The following is a 25,428-nucleotide window of genomic DNA, read 5'->3' as shown; positions in this document are numbered from 1 at the left end:
CAACTTTAAAATCTTCCTGTATTTGCATTTTGCAGCAAATATTCTCATCTCGTGTTACTTCCCAGACAATCTAATATGTTGTGTTAATTGCCAACTCAAGTGCAAATGCTGTAGGTAGCAACTTGTAATTTTGCTCTCATTTCCATAAGCTTTTGCCACTATCAGCTGTTACATCCCGACTGGCCCAAGGCTGGTGATTTCCAGAGGTTTTAGACTACAAATCCCATCAGCCCCAGCCAACACAACCAATGGTCAGGGGTGATGAGTGTTGTTGTCTGGAGACATCTATAGAGCACCATATTGCCTTCCTCTGGCTTAAAGACACATCCTAGGTGAAATATTAAGCTGACCTAAACTAGGCAATGCTTTAGAAGAAGAAGAAGAGTTTGGATTTCATATCCTGCCTTTCACTCCCCTTCAGCAGTCTCAAAGCGGCTAACATTCTCCTTTCCCTTCCTCCCCCACAACAAACACTCTGTGAGGTGAGTGGGGCTGAGAGACTTCACAGACATGTGACTGGCCCAAGGTCACCCAGCAGCTGCATGTGGAGGAGGGGAGACACGAACCCGGTTCCCCAGATTACGAGACTACTGCTCTTAACCACTACACCACACTGGCTCTCTTTTAAAAATTGCCTACAGGAAGTGATGCAGTCAGAATTCTAAAGGTTTCCTAGAATCTTATGTGTCAAATATTCTAGGAAAAGCCAATATACCAGTAACTAAAGGTCTTAGTTTCTCCTGCTGCAAATTATTTAACTATTTCTGAGGTTTGGTTTCAGAATGTGCATGTATGAACATATATATTCTATACTGATACAGATGCTGGGGAGTTTAGCAATGAGAACCCAGTCAGTTGCAAAGTCTCCAGACATTTCTGCACAATGCAGTTACCTTCCACCCAGGTTCCTTTAGATCTGATCTCACAGCTTGACCACATTGCACAACTTTCAGTTGTTGAAGGATTAGCACATCACAAAGGCACAGAGGCAGTCAATAAAAGATTATCATGTACTATACAACCAAGAAATATTAAAGTCAAGCTGAGGATTAGGAGAGAGGAAGTGTTTGCACCATGTGAAAAGGGTCTTTGGCATGCCTTCTCCATGAACCACAGATGGAAAGGTTCACAGATGGAAACAAATTGAAAAACTGCAGGTTTTTAATGTGCTGTGAGGGAAAACATAATGCCGAGAACTGGGTCACAAAATCAAGGCCATTTTGAAATTGTGTGATTTGAATGGGAGAACCTTCTTAATATTTAAATGTCCAACCAAGAAAATAAAACATGTTGACGATGACACCTTTTCTTCACTCTAACTGCAGCACAAGTAACCTTCCCTCAATTTGAGAGTGCTGTCTCTCCCAGTTTCATATACATTCCTTTAAAATTATCTTCTGTTAGCTCTTATTATCGTGCACTTGTTGAGTGAGATTGAACTCACCCATTGATCACTACAGCATAGAAAAATTCCATCTGAACTGCCCCCCAGGCATATTTCTGCACATTAAATTAGTGGTTGGCTGGCTTAAGTTTTACATTGTTTACTCTCCCCCGTCCCTTCTGGAATACCCCCAAGTCCATCAATGAGTCCTCAAAATCAACAAAGTAAGTGTTCATACTCAGGATCCCTTAACAGTAAAGACATATTAACTGTGTTAAGTGGTGCTTAGTATATACACTTGCTTAAGAACATTAAGGGACAGAGCACAGCACACCTAGGTGAACGGTCTTGGAAGAATCCCATTCAACAGTAAACCTTAATGGTCCACTGAACATTGCCCAATGGTCCACTAATGTGTGAGAGGTCAGGTCTGTGCAGCATGGCAGCATCTACTATCCAATGCATTCCCTCCTCCTCACACCCACCCAACAGTGGTTTTGTAAATATTTTATATTGTAAACCACCATAAACTAATAAAGGGTAGGCACTACCCAGAAGGTAACACAGGACCTTTTCCACAGCAGAGCCAAAGGCTGGGATAGAGGGTACTCTTGGTGAGGAACAAGAGGGAGGGAAATCCAGAGAGTCTGAACCTGGAGGTAAAATAGTTTATGGGAAACAGCCATGAGGAGTATAAATGGGGATATGAAGGAGGGGATTCTCATTACTGGAGCTGCTATGAAGAATTGGGTTCCTGAACTGAATTTTCGCTTTAATCCAGCCCTTCCCTGAGGATTTGAAACCAAGGCTGATCTGCCCACCCATGATTCCATTGGTAGGGATAGATTGACTCTTGCAGCTTAATTTTTTTCTATGCATTTACACCAAACCCTCATTTAGAGATTAGGGATTGAGAGCATGGTGCAAAATCAGGCAAGCCTGGCCCCTCTGCCTCACCTCATTTAGAGATCTTGAATTTCTCCTCAACACACACTTGTAATTATCAGAACTCATAATAAAATGAAACTAGATATGCTTCTAAACTTATTTTAAGCATCTATGTTTAGCCAGCGTTATCACTTGATTCATATCATCCTCACTGACAGCCTTGTAAGTTGGGTAATTTTAGACTCCATGTTGTATTCAGTGTAGCGCTATGTAAATCCTTGTGTGAGTAGAGTGGCTTCTACTTGCACAAAAGGACTTCCCTCCCTCTCCTCCACTTATGTGCCCCTGAATTTGTTCCGGGGTTTCCCCCAATCCTCCAGAACAAATTTAGGGACAGTGCAGGGGGAAGGAGAGAGGGAAAGTCTAATTGCACAAGCCAATGTTGTTCTGCTCGCACAAGGATTTAGTTGAATTTGGCTCTCTGGTTTTATAGGCAGAAGAGTGTTTAGATGCAGTGCTTCAAAATGTATTGAACCAGCATTGCAGTGTTTGGGGTTCCTCCTCATTCTACTGAATGGAGCTCCCTGCCCTTTCATGAAGACATCATTCTGCAGTCCCCCATCAAGTCTCTTTCTTTGCTACTCTTGGATTTTGGTACAGGCCCACTTCCCCCCTCTAGTCTCCATGTTTCCCAAGTCACTGATTTTCACCTCTCCCCTCTCTCCAAAAAGAATCTAACATCACCCACATAAAGTCCATCCTGCATTGATGAACAAGTCTGTTGTCTCCCATAAGAGAAATAATGCAAAAAAGAGAAATTTGTTCTCAGAAGTGAAGCAGCTTGCACAAAACCCGCAAGGAGGCCCCACAAGGAGGCCCCATATTAGCTGACCACTTTTGAGCATCAGCTTCTGTATTCTGCTTTCCTTAGGGTTTATGTGCTTCCCTCCTCTTTTTTCCGTTCTTTGTATCCCTTATCCACATTGGTTGAAGGGGTCAGTTTGATCTAAATACCAGTAATATCCTTTCCAAACTATAACTAGGCCAGGCTAAACTGGTGAATGCATTTATAAGTTGTCATGAGAGGCACATACATCTGAAAACATGGTAATCTCTGCTGAGGAGGGTGAATTTCATGCCAAATGTTAAATATAAGCTTATGCCTAGTCCTTTATATCCAGCTAGCAAACATCTTCCCATTGATGATTTTCTTGCTCTCTGCCTAAGTAATTGGCACAGATCTCCCTAAGCTGAAGCATTTTGTCAGCTTGAGTTTTAGCAGTCTGGAAAAGGAAGAGGAAATCGCTTTAGCTGAGCAGGTTTTGTCTCCATGATAACTCCAAAGAGGAGTTAGTCTCTCTCAGCTCATTGTGTAGGTTCCTCAGCATGACAGAACTGGTAATACTGACAAAATACAAAGTTCTGTGTTGGAGAGTTTGCAGTTTAAGTCTTAAGTGTACAATAAAAGTTAAACTTGTGGTCAATAATGTAAATCAGCTAATATTTTTGTAAAGTTATAAAGGAATCATGCTTCATGCCATGCTAGAATGGGGGGGGGGGCTTAAAGGGAATGTAAATTAAGTGGTTAATGTGCATAACAACCAGCCATTGTGCACATTCACCAGGTCTCATGCAGAATCTACACATAATTTTCCCATGAAGAGGAAATGGTGCACATTTCCCAGTCAATACATGTAACCAGCAGATTTTGAGATACATGTTTATATCAACTGAATTTTGTGCATTCAGTAGGTAGTATACACAATCCCCATCAAACCTTGGGCATTTCTCATCTGAATTTTGTACCCACTGGTTGAGGTACTTCACATTCTTTCTTGCCCAGCCCATTTTTACCTGCTGTGCAACCCTTCATCAGCTGGTTAGATCTCCCTTCTGCTGCAATTCCCATGAAGATTGACCAAATGCTTCTATTAAGCTTCTTCCTGAGCTTCATAGCATTTCCATCAGAATCAGGGGAGTGGAGTGGAGATTTAAAATTTCCCCCTCTCAGCAATTCTCTTTGTGCTATTTAACTGACTGATGAGCAACTGAAAGGAGGTTGAGCTGCGGGCGGGGTGGGGGAGAAATGATCCTGAACTGGAGCCCCCTTCCTTCTTCCTGATGCTTGGCTCATCATTGGGAGAGGATGTTGGTGGCCATATAAGATTAGGTAGGGGGCCAGATGCAACCCAAGGAGCGTAGATAGCACACTTCTGAAAAGGAAATGGGGAGGGGGGCAGGTTTATTGGAGGCTATGTATACTCACCGGAGAATGTGCATATTGCCCAGACAATGTACAAAATCCAGTCGAGATATATGCATTCCCCAAGTCCTGTTGAGGATTATGTGTATCAACCAGGAATTATTTATTATTGTTTTTGTTTATTACATTTGTTAGTTGCTTTATCTTGCCCAGGACAACCCAAAGCAACTGGCAAAGAACAAAAATGTGCATAGTTCATGAAGCTTGGCGAATGTGCACAATGCCAAGCGCTGTGAGGTACAACCTATCTCTGGCTAGAAATCCTTCCTCAAGGAAGTGGAGATCATGGTCCACCTGATTTACATTTCCTTTAACCATCCATTTTTAGTGCAGATGAACAGTCAAAGCAGAAAATTAGTAAACTTTATAGTGTCATTTTAAAAAATAAAACAGCAGTTAAAATATTATAACAAACAACTAACAAACCTTGATGATCTAAGCAGAAAGGCAAAAACCAGAGTCAAATCCCACCATATTTAGTGATGAAAAGCTTCTCTAAAAAGAAATGTCTTTATTGCTGTGAGCAGACTCTGGGGAATCACTCAGCCAAACCACTCCGGCCATGTGGCAAAACACTGCATTAGGAGAGCAGCAAGAGACAGCATCCAGCAACGATGGGAGCGGGATATGCTGTTTTCATGCTAGCCCACCCAATGGGACTGACAAGCTGCAGCTGCAGTCAGTGCAACAGGAGGAGGCTGTAGAAAAGAAAAACAAGACAGTCATCAAAGGGTTTTCAGTTGAATGCCAAGGGGAGAAGTGGAGATGGGGTAGGGCAGCGCATGCAGGAGGAGGTTGGAAGGGAGGAACTGCGGCAAGAGGGAGAGGCATGAGAAGAAAGAGAGGAGGCAGGAGTGCTATCAGGAAAGTCACCCACTGCCTTGAAGAGAAGCTGGCAGAGTAACTGCATTGTGCTTGTGTGAGAGAGTGCTTTATGTGTGGTATCTGCACCTATCTGTGTGTGGTGTAGGCAGGGGGAGTGTGGTATTTGTGTGTGTGCGTGCAGCAGCTTTGGTCACAACCGCTGATGGCATGTGAGTGTACCAGGGCCAGCTGGCAGGCCAATAAACACCTATAGGCATCAAGCATATTTGCTTGCTTCCACCAACCTTTTTATTTCCCTGAGGTGTGACCAGCCATGTGTATTTCAGTTGACTGAACAATTTTTGCATATGTTTGAATTTTATTCTGCTTTATGTAAAACATATGTTTTCCCCACTTAGATTTTTTTTATTAAGTAATATGCATACTTGTTTAATAAACTAACAAATAAACAGGTTAGCTAGCCCTCTTTGTAACAGCAATTCACTTATTTTTTAATTTGCCTTTGAACAGCTTCACTTTGCCAAACTGGCCGCGCTATTTTAAAGATATCTTAGGCTGTTTGTAGATTTGTTTCACCCTCCTCTGGTGTCATTCTTTTAGTTAGCATATCATTTAAAGCAACACCCCTTTGAGAGTTTAACACTTCAGTCAGCTGTGAGAAAGTGTGTGGCTTAGCAGCTTAGTTTAGAGATTGAGTTGTGAACCGTGACATCTCTGATTCATGAACTGAACCAGTCGTCTTGGGGCTGTTCTCTCATAGCCCCCTTAATAGTGACACAGAGCTCAGCCCACCAGACACTACGACTGTTGAGTTTTGATTCATTCAATGGGATTTGTTTAGGGCTCCCGGAGCAAACCTCATTAAATTAATGGGAGCTGCTGAGCATTAGGACTTGGTGGGTTGCATCCAGAAAGGGGTCTTTTACACATTCATTATCGATGCACAGTTATTTAGATCCTTCTGCTGCTATGACTGATAATAATACGGACACATGGGGCCATTCCTTGCAGCACTCCATCTGTTAACAGATACATCCTCTTGGAACAGAACAGCATCCAAGTAAACAAAAAGATGTACCCAGCTCCTTCTGCCTGCTTCCAGCTGTCTTCACATCTGCATTGTTGTGTCCCTCACTATCAACTGATTTGTAGAACTCTTGTTACTGATATCGTGGATATAAGTGCATGGGTAAAGGGCAGAAACTAAATTGAGAAGCACCTTCAAGTAGAGGAAGCATCTGTGCTGCACTTCTGAGAAAAGATGATTTCCCACAGCAAGGATAATAACTGTCGTTCCACGAAAATGTTCATAGTCTTTGCAGAGGTGCACATCTAAATGCACATTCAAACATGAATGGTCTTAATAGTGTGCTGCTTTTTTATGGAATATCCACTTGCATGTACACCTGAGCAGGGTTTCCATCAAAAGCAAAGCATTACCAATGTTAGTGGTGTCACTCAGGTGTGTACTGAATACATATCAGAGTGCATTTACTATCTGCACTGCATTGCCTTCAGTGAATGCACATCCAAGTTTGCAGTTCCGCTTAAATCAATGCAGTGTGGATAAGCGATTTCTGTGCTTGGATGCCCACTTCAATGGACATTCCATTTATTGTGGCTCTTGTTCTAAACAATACAACCTCCAGAGCCAATCTCACCCCATGGTCTTTTCAGCTATGAGGAGATCATCTCCCTCACCTAGGCTCAAGGGGACTTCTGCCCTCACCCTTCAAACTAAGAAAAGGCAATTCCCTTTGCAGCTTAAAATATTATTTTTGGGTGGTGGGAGGAATCTGGGTAACCCACTTCTGCTCCTCTTTTAGTTCACAGGCAGAAGAGAAGCAAGTGGCACACTGCTTGCTTCCCCTCAGCCTAACCTATATTCAGAGCAGCGTGACAACAGCAGATACAGCAAGTGTGCCTCTTAGTCAGCACAGAGTCAGGCAGTTTGAGGCATGTGGTTTGTTTCTTTAAAAAGACATTTTTTCTGCATACCTTGGGGGTCCTCCAAGAATTCAAGAAACCCTTCCTGGTCTGGCCTGACTCCATAGCAAATTCCATATGCAGGATACCCGCAGTAGTGATAGTAATTTGAGAATACTGTTTGAGAATAGCATTCCAGAATTTCAGGTCCCTAGAAAGGCGTTCTTCTGGTGAATGGCAGAACTGGTGGTGTTGAGCTTGCTTCAGGGGGAGAATGTACTGCCATGACTTCTGCATCCCCACTCCCATTTTTTGCATGCAGAGTGGAGAGTCCAACTGCCCTTTAATTATCCCTTTTGATGGAATGTGAACTTCTATTTTGACAGTATTACTGCTCTCTGAATTGCCTGTCCCTTTATGAATTTTATCAGCTGCTGCATGTCCTAGCACAGGAGGAAGAGGGATTGGAAGAGACCTTTCTATGTAAATAGTTTCTAAATACTGCAAATTAATGACATGCAGTTCTTCATTGGAATGATGAAATCACTCTCTAATTTTTCATTGCCTGTTTTGTGGTTTTGAGTAGAAGAGGTTATTAGCATCTCAGATCTCCAGCAAATGATAATGTATTTCTTGTTCCCATAGATTCAGAGACTTCAGAGTCGGGAGAGAGAGTATTATAAACCTCCAATGTGACCTTCCATAGAATAGCACAGATTTGGAAATGTTAACACTTGGATTCCTGTACCCATTCTTAGATTACTTGTAACTGAGCTAGTGTGACCTTCTAGTGAGGTATGCCATAGTTTGTTTCATGATGAAACATTGGGTGAATGCAGGTGCCTATTTATCAAGGGTGGACGTAAAAGGTAAAGGAAAAGGACCCCTGGACAATTAAGTCCAGTTAAAGGCTACTATGGGGTTGCAGCACTCATCTCGTTTTCAGGCCGAGGGAGCCGGCATTTGTCCACAGACAGCTTTCCAGGTCATGTGGCCAGCATGACTAAACCACTTCTGGTGCAACAGAACACTGTGACGGAAACCAGAGCACCCAAAAATGCTGTTTACCTTCCTACCACAGCAGTACCTATTTATCTACTTGCACTGGCGTGCTTTTGAACTGCTAGGTAGGCAGGAGCTGGGACAGAGCAACAGGAGCTCACCCCATTGTGCAGATTCGAACTGCCAACCTTCTGATCGGCAAGCCCAAGAGGCTCAGTGGTTTCCTACGTTTCAGCCCCTTGAAGTTTGCCTGCTTCTTCTTTGCAAAGGAAGTTAAGGGCAGACAACATGTCCATGATTCAATCTCTAGGTAGGGCTGAAAAAGACTCCTGTTTGAAACCTTAGAGAGCCAACCCTGTCTGGCTTATGAGTGATAAGGAAAATGTTGCTGGCTTTCTCAACTGATCAGAAGTCTAGGGAAACTGAGTTTCTCGGTCTAGGGAAACTGAGAAGTGGATTCTGCTGATCAGTTGGCAGGATGATGTAGACAACTTCCTTATCAAATGATTGTACACTGTACTAAGTTTCCAACTAGTAAGTGGTTTCTGTATTCTGGTACTGTACAGGAAACAGGCTCTACGGTCTACCCAATGTAAAAATATGGGGTGCTTGAGGAATTCTATCTTCATGGATCCCTAATCAAAATGTCATCCAATTAGATTAATGTGTTGATTGGAACATCACTATCAGTAGGATTTTGTGGTTCTCCAAATATTGTGATACAGTTTTCTGTCATTGAAATATATCAAGGCATGCATTTCAATACTGTTTTGAGGGAGAATATACACTTACATCTTAATTATGAAGAGTATTTTTAAAATAATTTTGACGATCAATGTGGAGACAACAAAATTGAATTATGGGCAAACAAGTGTGAGAGTGGAAGAGAAATAGATCCATTTCACCAGTGGCATAGTGGGGGGGGGCAGGAGCAGCTGCCCCAGGTGCAAAATTGATAGGGGGTGCAAATTTTCAACAGCCAGTGCTGCCTCAATACAGCTGTGTGCTTCCATCACTGGGCTCTGTTGAAAACGGCTTCCCCGTGCAAACCAGGAAGTGACCTCTTCTAGACAGCAGAACAACTCTTCTTTCCTTACTTATCTCTGTGACTGCAATCTCCTCCGTGATGTGGATGCCGCTAGGCAGTTGAATGTGTGTGCCCTTACTCCCACCCACCCCTCTGCATGGCCCCAGGTGCTGGCAACCCTTGCAGTGCTACTGCATTTCACCCCAGTAAAAATGCCCTAGTCTAAAGGAGAAAAGGAAAAGGAGTTATTGATATCATTGACATCAATGTGGTTCAAACTCAGAAAAAAAATTATTTTTAAAGTAATTATTTTTAAAATATCTGTAGATGACTAAACAACAACAATTTTTAAAATAAGGAGTTACTTCTGCCATGGGGAAGAAATCAGGTCATGCCATCCCTTAGTTCCCAGGAATCCTTTCTGTATGCCAGCCTTAGCATTTGTCTGAGTGTTTGGGTTGATAATAATATCCAAACATTCTCGGCAAGATTCAGGTAGGTAGCCATGTTGTTTTGACGCAGTTGAAATATATAAAAATAAATAAAAATTGTCCAATAGCACCTTAGTGACCAACTAAGTTTGTTCTTGGTATAAGCTTTTGTGTGCATGCACACTTCTTCAGATACCTTCAGATATTCTCTGCAAGCTCTTTTGAGCCAAGGTAAACAGGACACCCAAAGACAGAGAATGTGGCCAACTTGCAGTGGCCCCTGTGGGGGCTGCTCTCCCATCATGGTTCTTTAACCCTTCAGTGGAATCCAAGCACAGAGTTAGCCCAGTGTGCCTCCCCATACCAACATCATAAGTGCCCCAAAACATTTTGCAATGAACTTTGCCTTTAACATGCTAGAACTCACCAGAAACCCCAGCCCCCAGACAAGTCACAGTCTTGTTAAAATGAAATGCTGGCAAGCCTACTGATGACATTGAAAAACCTCTTTCCTGTGGCCTGGGACTGTGTACTGTACTAATCACACCTTTTCCCTTTTATTCTGTAGGAGGAGGATATTGAATACTATGACTCCAAGGCTGACACAGAATATGTAAGTGTCTTCCAGTTGTCCTTCACTTATATTTTATGCACTGAATGAGTTTCACATGTTAATTTGACTGGCTCCAAAGCACAGGATCTACACTTAAGGCAGTGAACAAAATGGGGTTTTGTTTTGTTATAGAATTGCAAGTTCTAATATTTCCTCATTGGGTGGTAATAGAAAGAAGCAATAATGGTTAAATTCAGGAGAATTCTGAACTCCTTTTACTTATGACAAATATTTTCCAGTAAGGAGGCACTTAGAGAATAGAAAGTGGGATAAAGTTGTTTTTATTGATCTTGGGAACTGAATTGGGGGAGGGAATCACAGCAGGCATACATTTTTTTGTTTGCTTCATTTCATAAAAGATTTGGCAGCATTATTTGACTATTTTAAACTCCTTTTTTCTCTTTAAATTGTGTTCATCTTAGACACATTCCCATGAAGCCTTGTGAAAAATACAATAACACATGTAAGGGAACATGTTTCAGTCAAATATAGGCATGGAATACCACAGTAAAATCTGCAGAGACATCTGCAGAGATGGGCAATGTAATTCTGCTCTGGGTATTGAAGCAAAATGAAGATTTCAGATCTTTCCACCTCTTTTCATAGAATCATAAAACTGTATAGTTTGACCCCAAAGGTCATCTGGTCCAACTCCCTGCAATGCAGGAATCTCAGCTAAAGCATTGATGACAGGTGGTCATCTAACCTCTGCTTAAAAGCCTCCAAGGAAGGAGAGTCCACCACCTTTCAAGGGACTCTGTTCCACTGCTGAACAGCTCTTACTGTCAGAACGTTATTCCTGACGTTTAGTTGGAATCTCCTTTCTTGTGACTTGAAGCCATTGTTTTGAGTCATACCCTCCAGAGCAGGAGGAAACAATGTGACAGCCCTTTAGATATGTGAAGATGGCTATCTCCTCTCAGTCTCCTCTTATCCAGGCTAAGCATACCCAGATCCTTCAACCATTTAGCATAAGGCTTGGTTTCCAGACTCTTAATCATCTTGTTTTCCTTCCTCTGAACACATTCCAGCTTGTCAACATCATTCTTAAATTGTGGTGCCCAGAACTGGACACAGTATTCCAGGTGTGGTCTGACCAAGGCAGAATAAAGCAGTACTATTACTTCCCTTGACCTGGACACTATACTTCTGTTGATGCAGCCTAGAATAACATTAGCTTTTTTTTTTTTTTTTTGCTGCTGCATTACACTGTTAACTCATGTTAAGCTTATAGTCTACTCAGACCTCTAGATCATTTTCACATGTACTACTGGCAAGCCACATGTCCCCCATCTTATATCTGTGTAGCTTATATTTGTGTGTAACATGTCGTTTTATTGTAAACATATAATGACAATAGGACCTTGCAGCAAACACTGAAATCACACAGGAGCTCTTAAATTAAGAAACAACACTTTCATCCAAATACATGAGACTTCTGATGAAAATGTGTGCTTTTCCTTTCAAATCCCTATTTCAGAGTGAATTGTGGAACTTGAGAAAACCCACCCCCTTGCCAACTGAATGCTGGGGGGGGTGTCTCTTTGAATGCTGCTTGAAACTCTAAACTGTAGAGTCTACGAGATTACATTTGATCTCATGAAATGATGACTACATTGCCAATCAAACATAATGAAACATATGACTGATGCATATTCCCTCTCTTGACTGATTATTCTGAAAGGAATATCTTTCTTTCCAGAAGAGATATCTCTGTTTGTCAGACCCTTTCACATAGCATGGAGCAGGTCATATGCTGGCTCAGAAAAGCAAGGCCAAAGAGATCCACTGCAATCATGTTTGAAAGCATACCTGTCCACCATTGTGATCTTCTGTGAGTTTAACTGGGAGTAAGTTCCCTGACAACAAGGAACGCGGGTGGCGCTGTGGGTTAAACCACAGAACCTAGGGCTTGCCGATCAGAAGGTTGGCGGTTCGAATCCCCGCAACGGGGTGAGCTCCCGTTGCTCGGTCCCTGCTCCTGCCAACCTAGCAGTTCGAAAGCACGTCAAAGTGCAAGTAGATAAATAGGTACCACTCCGGCAGGAAGGTAAACGGTGTTTCTGTGCACTGCTCTGGTTCGCCAGAAGCAGTTTAGTCATGCTGGCCACATGACCCAGAAACTGTACACCGGCTCCCTCGGCCACTAAAGTGAGATGAGCGCCGCAACCCCAGAGTCGGCCACGACTGGACCTAATGGTCAGGGGTCCCTTTACCTTTACCTAAGTTCCCTGAAGTCAGTGGTGCTTCCGTCTAAGTAGATATACACAGGAAGATTTCCTTTACCTGAATGATACTTCCAGAAATCTGACAGGCAGTAGGTCTGCCCCTTGGACCTAGAGAAGGAGTGACAGTGGTTGGCTCCACTCTGTGCTTATTTTGTGACAGCCCATCAGACAAAGCCTGAAGGAGCCAGGTGCACTTTTGCTAGAGAAAGTCACTATGCTTCCTGGGAAAGTTTCTAAAATTAAAGCTGGCATCTGAAATTCAAATGAAGAGCAAACATCTAATTAGAGACAGAATCTAATTCTCTACCCTCCTCCTGGCACAGCCATCCTGTAATTCTGGCAATCAGCATGTTAAGTACAAACCAAAGAGCTTCAGTTCCCCAAGGAAATAGGCCTTTGCTAGTGACTGTGTGCAATGTGAATAGAGCTCTGTTCAAAACAACTCCCAGGCATTGGCCACTGGGCTTAACTCATCCCAGAAATGGCTGCATTTTATAGAGCTTTCTGGAGTGCTTTGGAGTCTTCCTGGGTGGCCTAAATGCTGAAGCAAGGTGTGCCCTTGGGCCCTCTCCTGTGGCCAAGAAAAGGAAGCACAGATATTAAGCTGCCTCAGCTTGCTGAGAGGACATAAAGCCTTTGGCGCCTGCTTTTGACAAAGCTGTTCTCCTTAAACTTCATAGCATTATAAATCAAAGACTGGGGGGTCCGGTGTAGTTGATGTTACATAGCCTTTAAAAAGTAGTAACACAGGACCACCACTGTACTAGATAAGTCAGTACCTGTTGGAATGGAGTAGATACCAGCTCTTGGCAGTAAGTGCCTGAAGAGCCATTTCTAACACCCTTTTCAAACCTAATTATATGAACAGTGGCCAGCTAAAACCCAAATGGGCAGCAAACAGAATATGAGAGAGAACAATCTGTGTTCTACATCAAAGTAACCCAATATCTGAGGCTATGGTTTTTGGCACTTGAGATGTATATTTTTAGGACCCACCTTATGTCTGTAATTTTCAGTTGTTTAAAACTGTATTTAATATTCCATTGTAATTGTTGTAACCTGCCCTGGAACCTTAGGGTGAAGGGCAGGTAATTAATTTATAATAATAAGCCAAAATATGGAGAAAGACCACAGGCCCAACCAAGAGCATTTCCCTATCACATTCAGATATGTGTATAATCATTCATACTTCTGAGCACAAGGTGGTAAATCTTTAACTCTGGCATGCCTGTTCCTTTGCTTTTGAGAATTTATGGTGCTGTAAAGAGCAGAAATGTAAGATTTCCTACAGACACATAGTGTACAGGTGATTAGTTTAATAATAGATGGATTTTTAAGGTCAACCAGGAGCACGCACATCATTTAGCTCAACTTCCTTAGGATGTCCCTATTTTCATTGGAGAAATGTTGGAGGGTATGGAGTTATCTGACCCACCCCCCAAGCCATATGAAGGCAGCCCTGTATAGGGTAGTTTTTTAATGCTTAATGTTTTATTATGTTTTTATATGTGTTGGAAGATGCCCAGAATGGCTGGGGCAACCCAGACAGATGGGCAGGGTGGGTAAGTAAGTAAGTAAGTAAGTAAGTAAGTAAGTAAGTAAGTAAATAGGAAGGACATCCTTATTTTCATTGGAGAAATGTTGGAGGGTATGATGCGCCAGCACACTTCATAACTCCTCAGCAGTTAACTAACCTCGCTGATAGTAATAACAGTGATTGGCTCACTGCTATCTGCTTTTGAGGCTGCCACAAAATTCCATCCTCACAGCAAGCAGAAGACCTCACATCCACGTTAGATAGGGCTGAGAATGCTGGATCAGTACAACGCTGGTAGGGTTATATTGCATGAGGAAGCTGCAACATGAACATTATTTTTATTCAGGAAGCTTTGTGTTGAAGGTATAGAATACAAGATCATATAGATTAGAAGCCCCCTACTAGGGCTGGGATATATTTCATTATAATTGTTGTAACCTGCCCTGGGACCTTATATATCATCCAAATCTAGATATATCAGTTTCATAAATTTTAACCCGACAATACTGTATATTGCAAATCATGGTGTGTGGGTGTTATGTAAAAATCACAATGTGGGGAAAACTGTGAAGCCAGCCAATGTTTCTCTTGATTCCTGAAGCCCTTGTTAGCTCTGCTGACTCAGCTCTCCCCTGCCTCCTGTGGGGGGCAGCAAATTACATGAGCAGGCACTGGCAAAAATCACAGTGCAGAAAAAACTGTGAAGCCAGCCAATGCCTCTACATAGCTCCATCCTTATTGCAAACATTGAGATATATCAATATATTGCAATGTTTAGCTGGTGATGTATTGTCATGTTGAAAACCAGCCCTAGCCCCAACCTCATGAACCTAACATCTCTACTCCAGCAGACAATGCAGAATTAAGACAGGAGGCTTACGAAAATGAGACTGACTTGGTAGTTAGGGAACCATCACTGGCAGACCTATGGTGTCTATCAACTTCCACGGTCAGGTTTCTTTTTTTCCTGCTTAGCTCTCATGAATACTAGAGCATGAAATCTCTCAATGTTTAAAAATTAATCAACCTTCAGACAACCTGTGAACTCTGAAACTGTAAGAAGCTGGAAAGGGGATAGGAAATCAGTTTCCAGGACTATTAATATCTCAGAGCAGTATATTTTATGCTTGTTGATGGTGGGGTCTGATATTATTACAGATTCAGATAGGTTTTTGTTGGTTTTTGTAAAATGATGGTCCTTCGCCTATTGAAAACACATGTAGCGTTCTCTGCCTAAGCCTATTGCTTCACACTCAGCAATATTCCAGCTAATTTTCTTCCAACAAATAAAGAAAAGATGATGGTGAAAGTGATGATGGTGATGATGAAATTAAAAAGATACCGAATTGTCTGCAGTGGAACTAAATAGAAAGAAACCACAGATCCTCCATTTTTGTTAACATTCATTTTAAAATTTAAATTGAGCATGATCTCCCTCAAATGAAGTTAGTTCAGACAGACAAAGCCTATTCAGTAAAACTGTGACTTTATTCAAGAAGCTTATGCCAGATATAAATGCAGAAAGAAATAGAAATGAGGTTCCTATTCACTGCACCTTTAGTTCGTCCCAATGTAATTCTGATTGTGGACCTCTAAAAAATAATAATTTAATTTTAAAAGGTAATGGGGATGCCAGATTGTGTGTAAATGGGAGCTCGAGATATACAATATTTGTAAAAAGAAAGAAAAGGGAGAGGAGAGGAGAGTTTAAAATTCCTCTTTACTCATTCATCCAGCAGGAGAGGGTTTCAATGTTTATTCACAAAGAAGTGTTTAAATTAACTAACAATCGCTATAGGATGCCACTAGCAAAACGGGAGAAAATTACAGTTATTTTGCAAGTCTTATTATTATGTTTATGGTTGGAAGACAATGTTTAAATCATAGAGGAGGCCAAAATTCTCCAGCCAGATCCCCAGCTCTATTAAGTTGCCACCATTCTGCTGCTGTCACTAGAACTTTGTGGATTTCTACTGCACCATATGCAATAGCTTTCATTTTCTGTACCTGACTCTGGTGACTGATAAATTGTTAATTTCCTAGTATTTTTTTTAATTAAAAAAAATAACAGGTAGGCTTTTTTTTCTGGGTTGATCCAGGGTGCATGTGTGTGTGTGTGTGTGCTAAAACAATGTGCTCTATGAGGGGAACCTTTGCATCTGCCATTCCAAAGGGTCTGATCCTTTAAATCACAGAATAGCCCGGTTCCATACTTTAGCGAAATATGAGTACGTTTGTATTTGATTCATTTTTCTGTCATTTTTGGTGGCCTCACTGTGCTGGTACAAATGGCCAACTGATGTGAGAAATTGGAGGCAAAAGCCTGAAAGCTTGACCCTTCATGCACAAGCTGCTGAAGTTGAAAGTAATGGCTAGAGGCCTCTTTAATTCCACTGCATCCAAAGACGTTTCTCTATCTATTTTCCTTGCTGTTTGAGACTATGGAGAAAAATTCCCTCCTAGGGAAGAGGGACCTTGCTGAAGTCAGATTGATCTCTGCAATCAAATAGGATCCGTATAATCTGGATTTCTTTCTCCTTCTTAACTGGCTGGCTGTTCTTTGCTATCATCATCAGCATCATGCGGGGGGGGGGGGAATCTTACATGTCACGTAATACTTTTTTATAGGCTTTTGTCTTTTAGACAAATCAGATGCTGAAGCTGAAATCAGAAATGGAGGACTGGTGCAAAAGAGAAAAGGGGGCTTCTAAACCCTTCTCCATTGCATTGCTTTTTCTGCTGAAAATCATCCCCATAGGGAGAAAGGCCACCCACCCACCCCACGCGCAAGAATAACAGCAGCTTGGGGTAGGGTGGGAAAACAACATTGGGGGAAGAGTTTTAAGAGCCCCTCTTCTTCCATAGCAGTATTCAGACTGCAGCCTTAGCCTCATCTTGAAAAGAATCATGTCATGTAGTTTCCTAAAGGCTGCTGCAATCCTAAGCATATTTAAAGGTGAAGGTAAAGGGACCCCTGACGTCCAGTCGCAAACGACTCTGGGGTTGCAGCGCTCATCTCACTTTACAGGCCAAGGGAGATGGCGTTTGTCCGCTCTGCAGACAGTTTTTCTGGCCAGCATGACTAAGCCGCTTCTGGCACAATGGACCACCAACACCAGAGCAGCACACAGAAACACCGTTTACCTTCCCGCCAGAGCAGTACCTATTAATCTACTTGCACTTTTTGGCGTGCTTTTGAACTGCTAGGTTGGCAGGAGCAGGGACCGAGCAACGGGAGCTCACCCCATCACAGGGATTCGAACCACCAACCTTTTGATCGGCAAGCCCAAGTCTCAGTGGTATACACCACAGCGCCACCCGCGTGATTGCCTGGAAGTCAATACCACTAAACATGTTTAGGATTGGGCAGTCCAGGTATGGTACAAGCAGTGGCAAAGCTGCAGCCTCCGCTACCGGGGGCGGAGAGCAGGTGGGGGCGTGGTATGCTGCCCGCAGGGGCGTTGGGGGCATTTTGGGGGCGTGATGTGCCGCCTCTGGGGCACCCGGCGCACAGCGGGTGCACAGCACATGTCCAGGGGGTGCAGCAATGGCACCCTACCAGAATAGTGGTGCTGGGGGAGGTCCAGTCCCTCTGCACACCCGTTCCTCCGCCAGTGGGTACAAATAGAATAACTTTTCACATATTACCATTGCAAAGGGCATGGGACAAGAGGAATTGCTGGAAAGTTGAGCAAATGGATGTTACTATATAGCTTCCCCTCACCCTCACCCTCACCCCACCCCACCCCTGTTTTCATTGCTTATAAAGGAAGTTGAAATTCAAGTCACAAGGAAAGTGATTGATGCATTGGAGGCGGCCACATCAACGGGTGTGTTAAGCAATGCAAATGGATGGGTTTCCATACAATCAGCAGGAGTTTGTGAACTGCACTGCTGAGGACTCCAGAGAATGGGAGGCACTGGAGCTGTCAATGCTTGCCTGAAAATGGAGTTCATAAATGTGATCAATTTCATGGCAGCCAGACGGTCTCCTTAGAATCATGAATTGATGCTGTCGGTGTAATTATTATAAATATCAGATATTTATACCAGGCCAGCAGGAAATATATAAAAAAGCACTTTACCAATAAATCATAATATTTCCGCCACTCTGCTTAATGGCATATCAAACACAGATAGAACAACATGCCAGGCAGGATATAAATAATGCTTCATACGTTTGGGAACCCTGTGAGTCACAGCTAGTCTTCTCACACACTCAGGGGACATAAACAATCCCAGATCTGTTAATGGAGATCAAGGCACTATTTTGGAAAGAAAAATGAAGATCAGTACAGGGCCAGCTTTGCCATGAAGTGACTTGAAGCAGCCTGCTTCAGTAAGCAAATTCCCACGACTGTCCCTTTCTGGCTTCCAATTCTATCCTAGTGTATTGGTTGTGCTTGTTGTTGTTTAAAGTGAAGCCAAATTGAGATGAGGACTGGGAGGTTGTGGTTATTTCAGACAACACCAGCATGCCTCCACTCTCTTTTTGGTGAATTTCTGATGCGGTAAAAATGGCCACAATAGCACAAGAAGCTATTTGCCACTAAGAGTTATTACCTGAGTTCTATTCTTGGGGAGAGGGGGGAAGGCTACCACTTTGCAGATAACTGGCCATGCTGAGAAACAGGACCTCGTTTTGATTTCAACGGCATCAGTTTTGTACTTCAAAAACAACTGCACACAGAGTGGCCCTTTTTTCATCACCAAAAAAGAGGACAAAAGAGGATACAGGTTTGTGTATGTTAATGCATAGGTATAAATGCAAACCTAGAAATAACTGCAATGATTTAAACAGACATGCATTGCATTTCGACACAGTGTGGAAGACTGTGATCAAGATCTGCATGCTTTCTCAAGTCTACTATCCAGGTGCTCACTCTTGGTGGGAACCTTAAAAGCCGATGCACTCCCTTCTTATGGTTATTTATCTTTAAACCATACTTACGACCAGATAGCTCAAGGCTGGAGACCCTATGGCCCTCCAGATGTTGTTGGAAACCCAGCTCTCATCACCCCTAGTGTGGCAAATAGTAAGGGATAATGTTAGTTTTAGTGCAACATCTGGAGGACCACAGGGACACATTAGAGGACTGCTGATGAAGATATTGGCTGGTGGTGTGGCTCATAAGAGAAAAGGTGATCCTTCAAATGTCTTGGTCCCAGACCCTGAAAGGCTTTTCAGTTAACACCAGCACTTTGAATCGTACCTGATTAAAAGTCACTGCACTTTTAATAAGGGAGCCAAATGTTTCTGATAGGCACCATCATTCATGCTGCTTCCCCCTTTTTGCTGCAGCCTCCAGGTTGGTATGGTACATGATGCTCCAGGAGGGTGGTATGTTCAGATATGATGGAACAGAATGATTGGCATGGAGCTGTAGGTAGATTTGCATTAACAGGATATGGGCCATTCTCAGAAACTGTTAATAACTGACAACTTGGGGAGAGCATGCTGAAGTGTTCATCTGCTTCTCACTGCATTCCAGGCATGGGAGAGGATTGAGAGAAATGGCTGCATGCTCAGTGGTGGATTTGACAGGACTCTAAACAAAAGCAGCCATCACTTGCCAAGCGCTCTCTCCCAGTCTCTGCAAATCCATGAATAATTAGCTAATTATAGGAGAGTTATCCAGAGAAGGCAAGTGTGTTGATAGTAACACTGTGCTGAAAGTTCCAATTGGTTTTTTTTTTATTCTTACTATTATTACTACTATTTTGCACATGGGTGGGTGGTTGTGGAGGACACAAAAGAAGGTGGGGAAATCCATAATCTTATGCAGGTAACAAATTCTGAGGGTGAGGGATATGCATTTGTAATACCCAGCAGCAGATTTTTTTTTTCTTCCTCAACTGTGTTTGCCAATGTGGGAATGTGGTGGCAGCACCCCTGGTGCTGTCCAGGGTCAAATACACAGAGGCACTGGAAATCAAGTGTCATTGTAGTTTTGAAGCAAAAAAAGGACAACAGAAATCTGCTTCCACAAAATTAAGGCTGTTGGGATCTGGCATGGCAGGAGTTAATTCTAAAATAGCATACCATTATTGCATGGAATTTGCAATAGATGTGATAAAGTGTTATTACCCTTTGGCAGCCTGATACCGCTAGCGATGCTGATTTTGTTGTGAGATTGATTGTGGGTGAGGCTTTTTTCCTTTATTGTTGTTTTTTTAATCAAGCTACTGCTTGGAATCACAAAATGGTATTAGAATGTCAGTGTTCCTTTGCAAAATTATTTCCTGCCCTTTACGGTAGAAGGGAAAGCTTGACTGACTGACTGACTGACTGACTGACTGACTGACTGACTGACTTCATCACCTGAAACAGGGAGGCCAAAACAAAACAAATCCCACTTGTTGCTTTTCTTCTTAAATTCTTCTTACTGTAAACCAACCTGATTAAAATGAAAATCTGATGAGGTATAGGCTGAAGATGGTTTTCGTAGTGTTGTGTTTAATAATACTGTGGCTCTTCAACAGATGGAGGAAAACATGCTGAAAGCAAAGAGCCGCAGGCCATAAGCCAGCAAACATTCATTAAATGATAATAACAGTGGACCTGCTTAAATTAATGACTTTTTTAAAAAAGCAAGGTTTCCAGTCAAAATCATATCCCACAAAGCTTACAAGTACCTTGCATGTGCAGTCACAGAGCCAGATGCAATCCTCAGGTCAAAACTAAAGCCTACCAAAAAAGACCACTTCTAAGAAGCTTTCTAACATTCAAGTCTGCAGAGCCATCTCTCTTGTGCAGGGTTTGTTTGGGTTTTGTGTGTGTGTGTGTGTTTAAGATATTAAGGCTGAAAAGCAGGCGCTAGAGGGAGGGAGGGGGGAGCAAAGCTCCCAAAATGTCAACAGCAGATGAAGGGCATTGGAAAATTTAATCTCCCAACTTTCTCAACTAATGTGACATTTGGATTTCATTCTGATAAGCAATCGGTCTGAGATTCACCCCCCCCTTTTTTTTCCTCCTCTCCTCTGGCTGGTAATTTAAAAATAAATGGTCTAGAAAGATCTCTAAACAGTACCTTTGGCAAAGTGTGTGTTTTTCCCCTTAAAAAAAGAGAAGCAAACAAGCGAAAGAGACTGATTGTTATTTATAACCAGTGCAACTATAAAAGCAGAGATGTGGCAGTCTAATAGCAGGCTCTTGTTCATTTCTTTCTGCATATTGTTGCAACTACCTGAAATTCCAGTGCAGTACACACTTCTGAAACTAGGTGCAGCCTTCTCCAACCTGGTGCCCTCCAGATGTTTTGGATTTCAGCTCCCACGATCCCAGCCAGCACAGTTTATAGGAGTTTCTGTCCAAAACATCTGGATGGCACTAGGTTGAGGAAGACTGTGTTGGAGGAAATGGAAGGGAGGCATTCCACAGAGTTTGTTTCTGCTAACATAACCCTCAACCAGTTGTCTTCAGTGCTGATGCTTAAGGAGGCACCATTTTCTCTGATTTAATACCCCATGGAGGTGAACTGGAGCACTCTTCAGCCCTTAGGCACAGAGCTGGCTCAGCCATGAGGCAGGTTGAGGCGGCTGCCTCAGGTGACAGAAGCCTCCAAGGTGGCAGCTCTGCAGAAGTGGCACTGGGATCAGCCAAAGTCACATGAGATCTTGCAGAACAAGCAAGATTCCCACCAAAGTCGGGCAAGGTCTTGCCCAAAATTGGCACCAGCGCCAGTGCTGGTGCTCCGCTTGCGACAGAAGCGGCAGGGTGAGTGGAGGAACTGCAGTGGCAGCAGCAGCAGGGCAAGGTGGCACTTCCCGTTTCACTTCAAGCGGAGAAATGGGCTGCAATGCCCCTGATTAGGCACTGTGATTTCAGACTCGATGGCTGTAATTAGGACAATACAGGCCACAAACGTTGCTATTAGAATTGCAAACAGCATGGCCATGTAGGCCTGTACAGTGTTAGTGAAGTGTACATCAGCACATAATCAGTTGCCCTGCATACATGGATAGCATAGCAAGTTGATGGGCTAGACACAAGTTGATTTCATGTGCCTAAACCAGCATGAGCCTTAGCATGTCATCAGCTTTCTTACTAAAGGTTGATCAGGGCTCACCATATAAGAGTGCATGGACCAAGCACCTCCCTACCCACCCACCCCATGTGTTTATGCACACATTAACTCTCGCCCACCGACACCTGTTTTTCTGTATCAATTTATCATCTTGTATAACTCAAAAACAACAAATGTGACAAATTAGATATTATATAAACAAACAAACACCCCTCCGCCCTGCCTTAAAATTGCTTGCATATGCCAAGGAGGCAAGGAGGTATAGTGAGGGAGAGGTGAAGAGACCCAAAAATGAAAACCCAAATCCTTGGCAGACTGCAAACTGGTGCACACGTTCCTGGGAGTAAGCGCCACTGGGCTCAATTGGGCTTTCATAGAATCATAGAGTTGGAAGAGACCACATGGGCCATCGAGTCCAACCCCCTGCCAAGCAGGAAACACCATCAGAGCACTCCTGACATATGGTTGTCAAGCCTCTGCTTAAAGACCTTTCTTCTGTGTAGACATGCATGCAGTCACACAGCCAGGCATTCAGTCCTCCTGGCACCTCATCCTTGCATCATGGGCAGCAACAGCAATAGGGTTTTGCTCTTAGAGCTAAGCTCACAGCCTTTAACACTTGCAGCAAAGGAAATCCCCGTTAATTATGCATTGTGGAAATAAGTACTTCCTTTCGTTTGACCTCCTGAATCATCAGTCATTTTTATAGGGTAGTCTTGTTTTATTCCATTTCTGATTCCCCTAGCAAAATATATTCTCTTGGCTGCATACATAATAAAAGCAACAAAATACAACTTAATAAAACCATAAATCCATAGAAGTAACCCAGAAACAGATTAAATCCAGCTGTAAAATCCAACAGAGAGTGACGCAAATTAAAAACCCAGCAATGAATCCAATAAAGTTCAGTTAAGCTACAAAAGCTATTTAAAAAAAAAAACCAACCAGCCAAACTGTCATTATTCTGCAGAGGTGGGAAATTATAATATCAATGATATTAAAGGATATTAAGAGATGTTTTAAAATGTTTAAAAGACTGAGGAGGAAAGAAGTCTTGACTGATAGTGAAAAGACATTAAAGTGGGTACCAGGCAAGACTCTCTAGGGAGAGCATTCCACATATTTGGGGGGGGGGGGCTTCTAAAAAGATATAATGAGAGAATGAGAAAAAGTATCTTTGTCCACTTCCTCTGTGCTGTGTAACGTGTGACTAAGCCCTCTGAGCAATCTTCAATTTACACATGGCAAATTTCAGCCTTGTTTCGTTTCTCACTTGGAATTCAGTTCCTCGTTACTAGCTTAAATTAATTCTTATAATAACATCAGTGCCTCTCTGTGGGGATTCCCATGGCAATACAGTTGTGATAGAAGAGACAGGTGATTTCTGTAAAGCCTGTTCTGATGTCAAAATCAAAGGCAGCGTCAAGACAAATTAGAACGCTTTTAGGATCAGGACTAATTCATTAGTGAAGAGGATGCTCATCACTTAGTAGAAATCTATACATGACAAAGACCAGGTAGTTTGCAAAGCATCAGAGAAATACAACTTTTCAGTGATGCTGCTGTCAAACATCTTACAACTGTACTGCCAGCAGCCTAATTAGGCTTGGTAGAATTCTGTGTGTGTGTGTGTGTGTGTGCGCACACACACACACACACACGCACACACACACACACATGTGTGTGTTTAGTAATTCAGATGGGTATTGTGGTTACATTTTAAACCTCATGGCTTTCGAGAAGAAGTATTCTTGGTTGCAAAGACATTGGAACAGCATTTTTTTAAAAAGAATACTGAGATTCAGAAACATAAAATTGCATTGCCAAATATCACCCTTATAAATCTCATATATCAACATATATACATTTCAGGGAGAGGGGCTATCAGACTATCACCATTCCCTCTATTTATTTTTTAAGAGAAAATTATTGTTGGACTCCAACTCCCATTAGCCCCAGCCTGCAAGGCTAATAGTTAGGGATGCTAGGAACTGTAGTCCAGCAACATCTGCAGAGTCACTGATTCCTGTCCATGCAGTAAAAGCTGCTCTAGAAGGTGAGAAATGATACAGTGCAGGGCTTCCGGAGCTGTACTGTTACGTCGTGTTGGAGAGATAGTCCAAAAAAAGTCACTGTGGAGGAGATCATAAACTGTCTTAGATCAATTGGGAATTTGAGTGGCTGTTTCCCCTTCCCTTGAAGTACCACGATTCCATTTGGAAACCAAGATTCTCAGTGCTTCAGCTGAGCTCCACCAGTGTTTTCCTTCAGCTTGTATGCGTAACTACCGTATTTTTCGCCCTATAGGACGCACTTTTTCCCCTCCAAAAATGAAGGGGAAATCTGTGTGCGTCCTATGGGGCGAATACAGGCTTTTGCTGAAGCTTGGAGAGCGAGAGGGGTCGGTGAAGCAGAGCGCCCCACGCGCCGGGAAGACATCCGCAGCCTGGGGAGCCCTGCGGGAGTTCCCGCAGGGCTTCCTAGGCTGCGGATAGCAGCCTGCCACCCAGCACGCAAGGCACCCTGAAGCAGAGCGCCCCGCGCGCCGGGCAGACATCGGCCAGCCCCACAAGCTCAGGAGACAGCGCCACCATCCCACTGTTCCTCGACCTGGTTTGGAGCGCGCTTCACCCCAGCACCAGCCCCACAAGCTTGGGGGACAGCGGGGAGGCGGAGCGCCGCCATACCGCTGTTCCCCGACCTGGTTTGGTTTCCCTGACCTGGTTGGGGGGGGGAAAATAAAGGGGAAAACATTCCTTTATTTCCCCCCAAAAAAACTAGGTGCGTCCTATGGGACGGAGTGTCCTGTGGGACGGAAAATACGGTATATTCACATATGAATGGAGGCAGCCAGATTGTACCAAGTCCTAAAGAATACAAATTAACCACTCACAAGTGAATACTGCAACAGAATAATGATAAACGGGGGGGTCTGTAATTACACACACTGGTTCTGGCACTGGTGAGTGAATAAAAACAATAACGTTGGGTGGAAATTAATGAACATTTGCTTCTTAGAGCTGAAGGCAAGAGCAACAGCACATTCCGCCATGAAAGAGGCATGATGGTAAAAAGAAAAAGAAACAGTACGAAAGGGGTGTCAATGCATGGGTGCTAGAAGCAACACAGGCAGCTGGGGAGGCGACAGTAGCTGGGTAGCTTATTGGTCTATGGCAAAAAAAACCAGTGCTCCTCAAACTTTTTTTCATGCACCGCACAAAAATTACTTGGGGTCTCAGCTGGCTACTTAGTAAACTTTTTATGTTTTTAAACTTTC

The 25,428-nt window shown here is 43.0% G+C and overlaps 1 protein-coding gene across 4 annotated transcripts in view; it reads left to right on the top strand.

Moving 5' to 3' along the window:
* CACNA2D2 (calcium voltage-gated channel auxiliary subunit alpha2delta 2) overlaps positions 1-25,428 on the top strand; it is a 530,937-nt gene that overhangs the window by 338,659 nt on the left and 166,850 nt on the right. For all 4 annotated transcript variants that reach the window (XM_081900249.1, XM_081900248.1, XM_081900247.1 and 1 more), the window contains one exon: positions 10,315-10,359. In XM_081900249.1, coding sequence (XP_081756375.1) covers positions 10,315-10,359 — 45 coding nt within the window. The remainder of the gene's footprint in view (positions 1-10,314; positions 10,360-25,428) is intronic.

This window comes from Podarcis melisellensis (assembly GCF_964234715.1).
Source record: "Podarcis melisellensis genome assembly, chromosome: 2".
In the NCBI taxonomy this organism is placed as follows: Eukaryota; Metazoa; Chordata; class Lepidosauria; order Squamata; family Lacertidae; genus Podarcis; species Podarcis melisellensis.
Note: the sequence above shows the minus strand (reverse complement) of the source record. Positions and strands in the feature narration are given on the sequence as shown.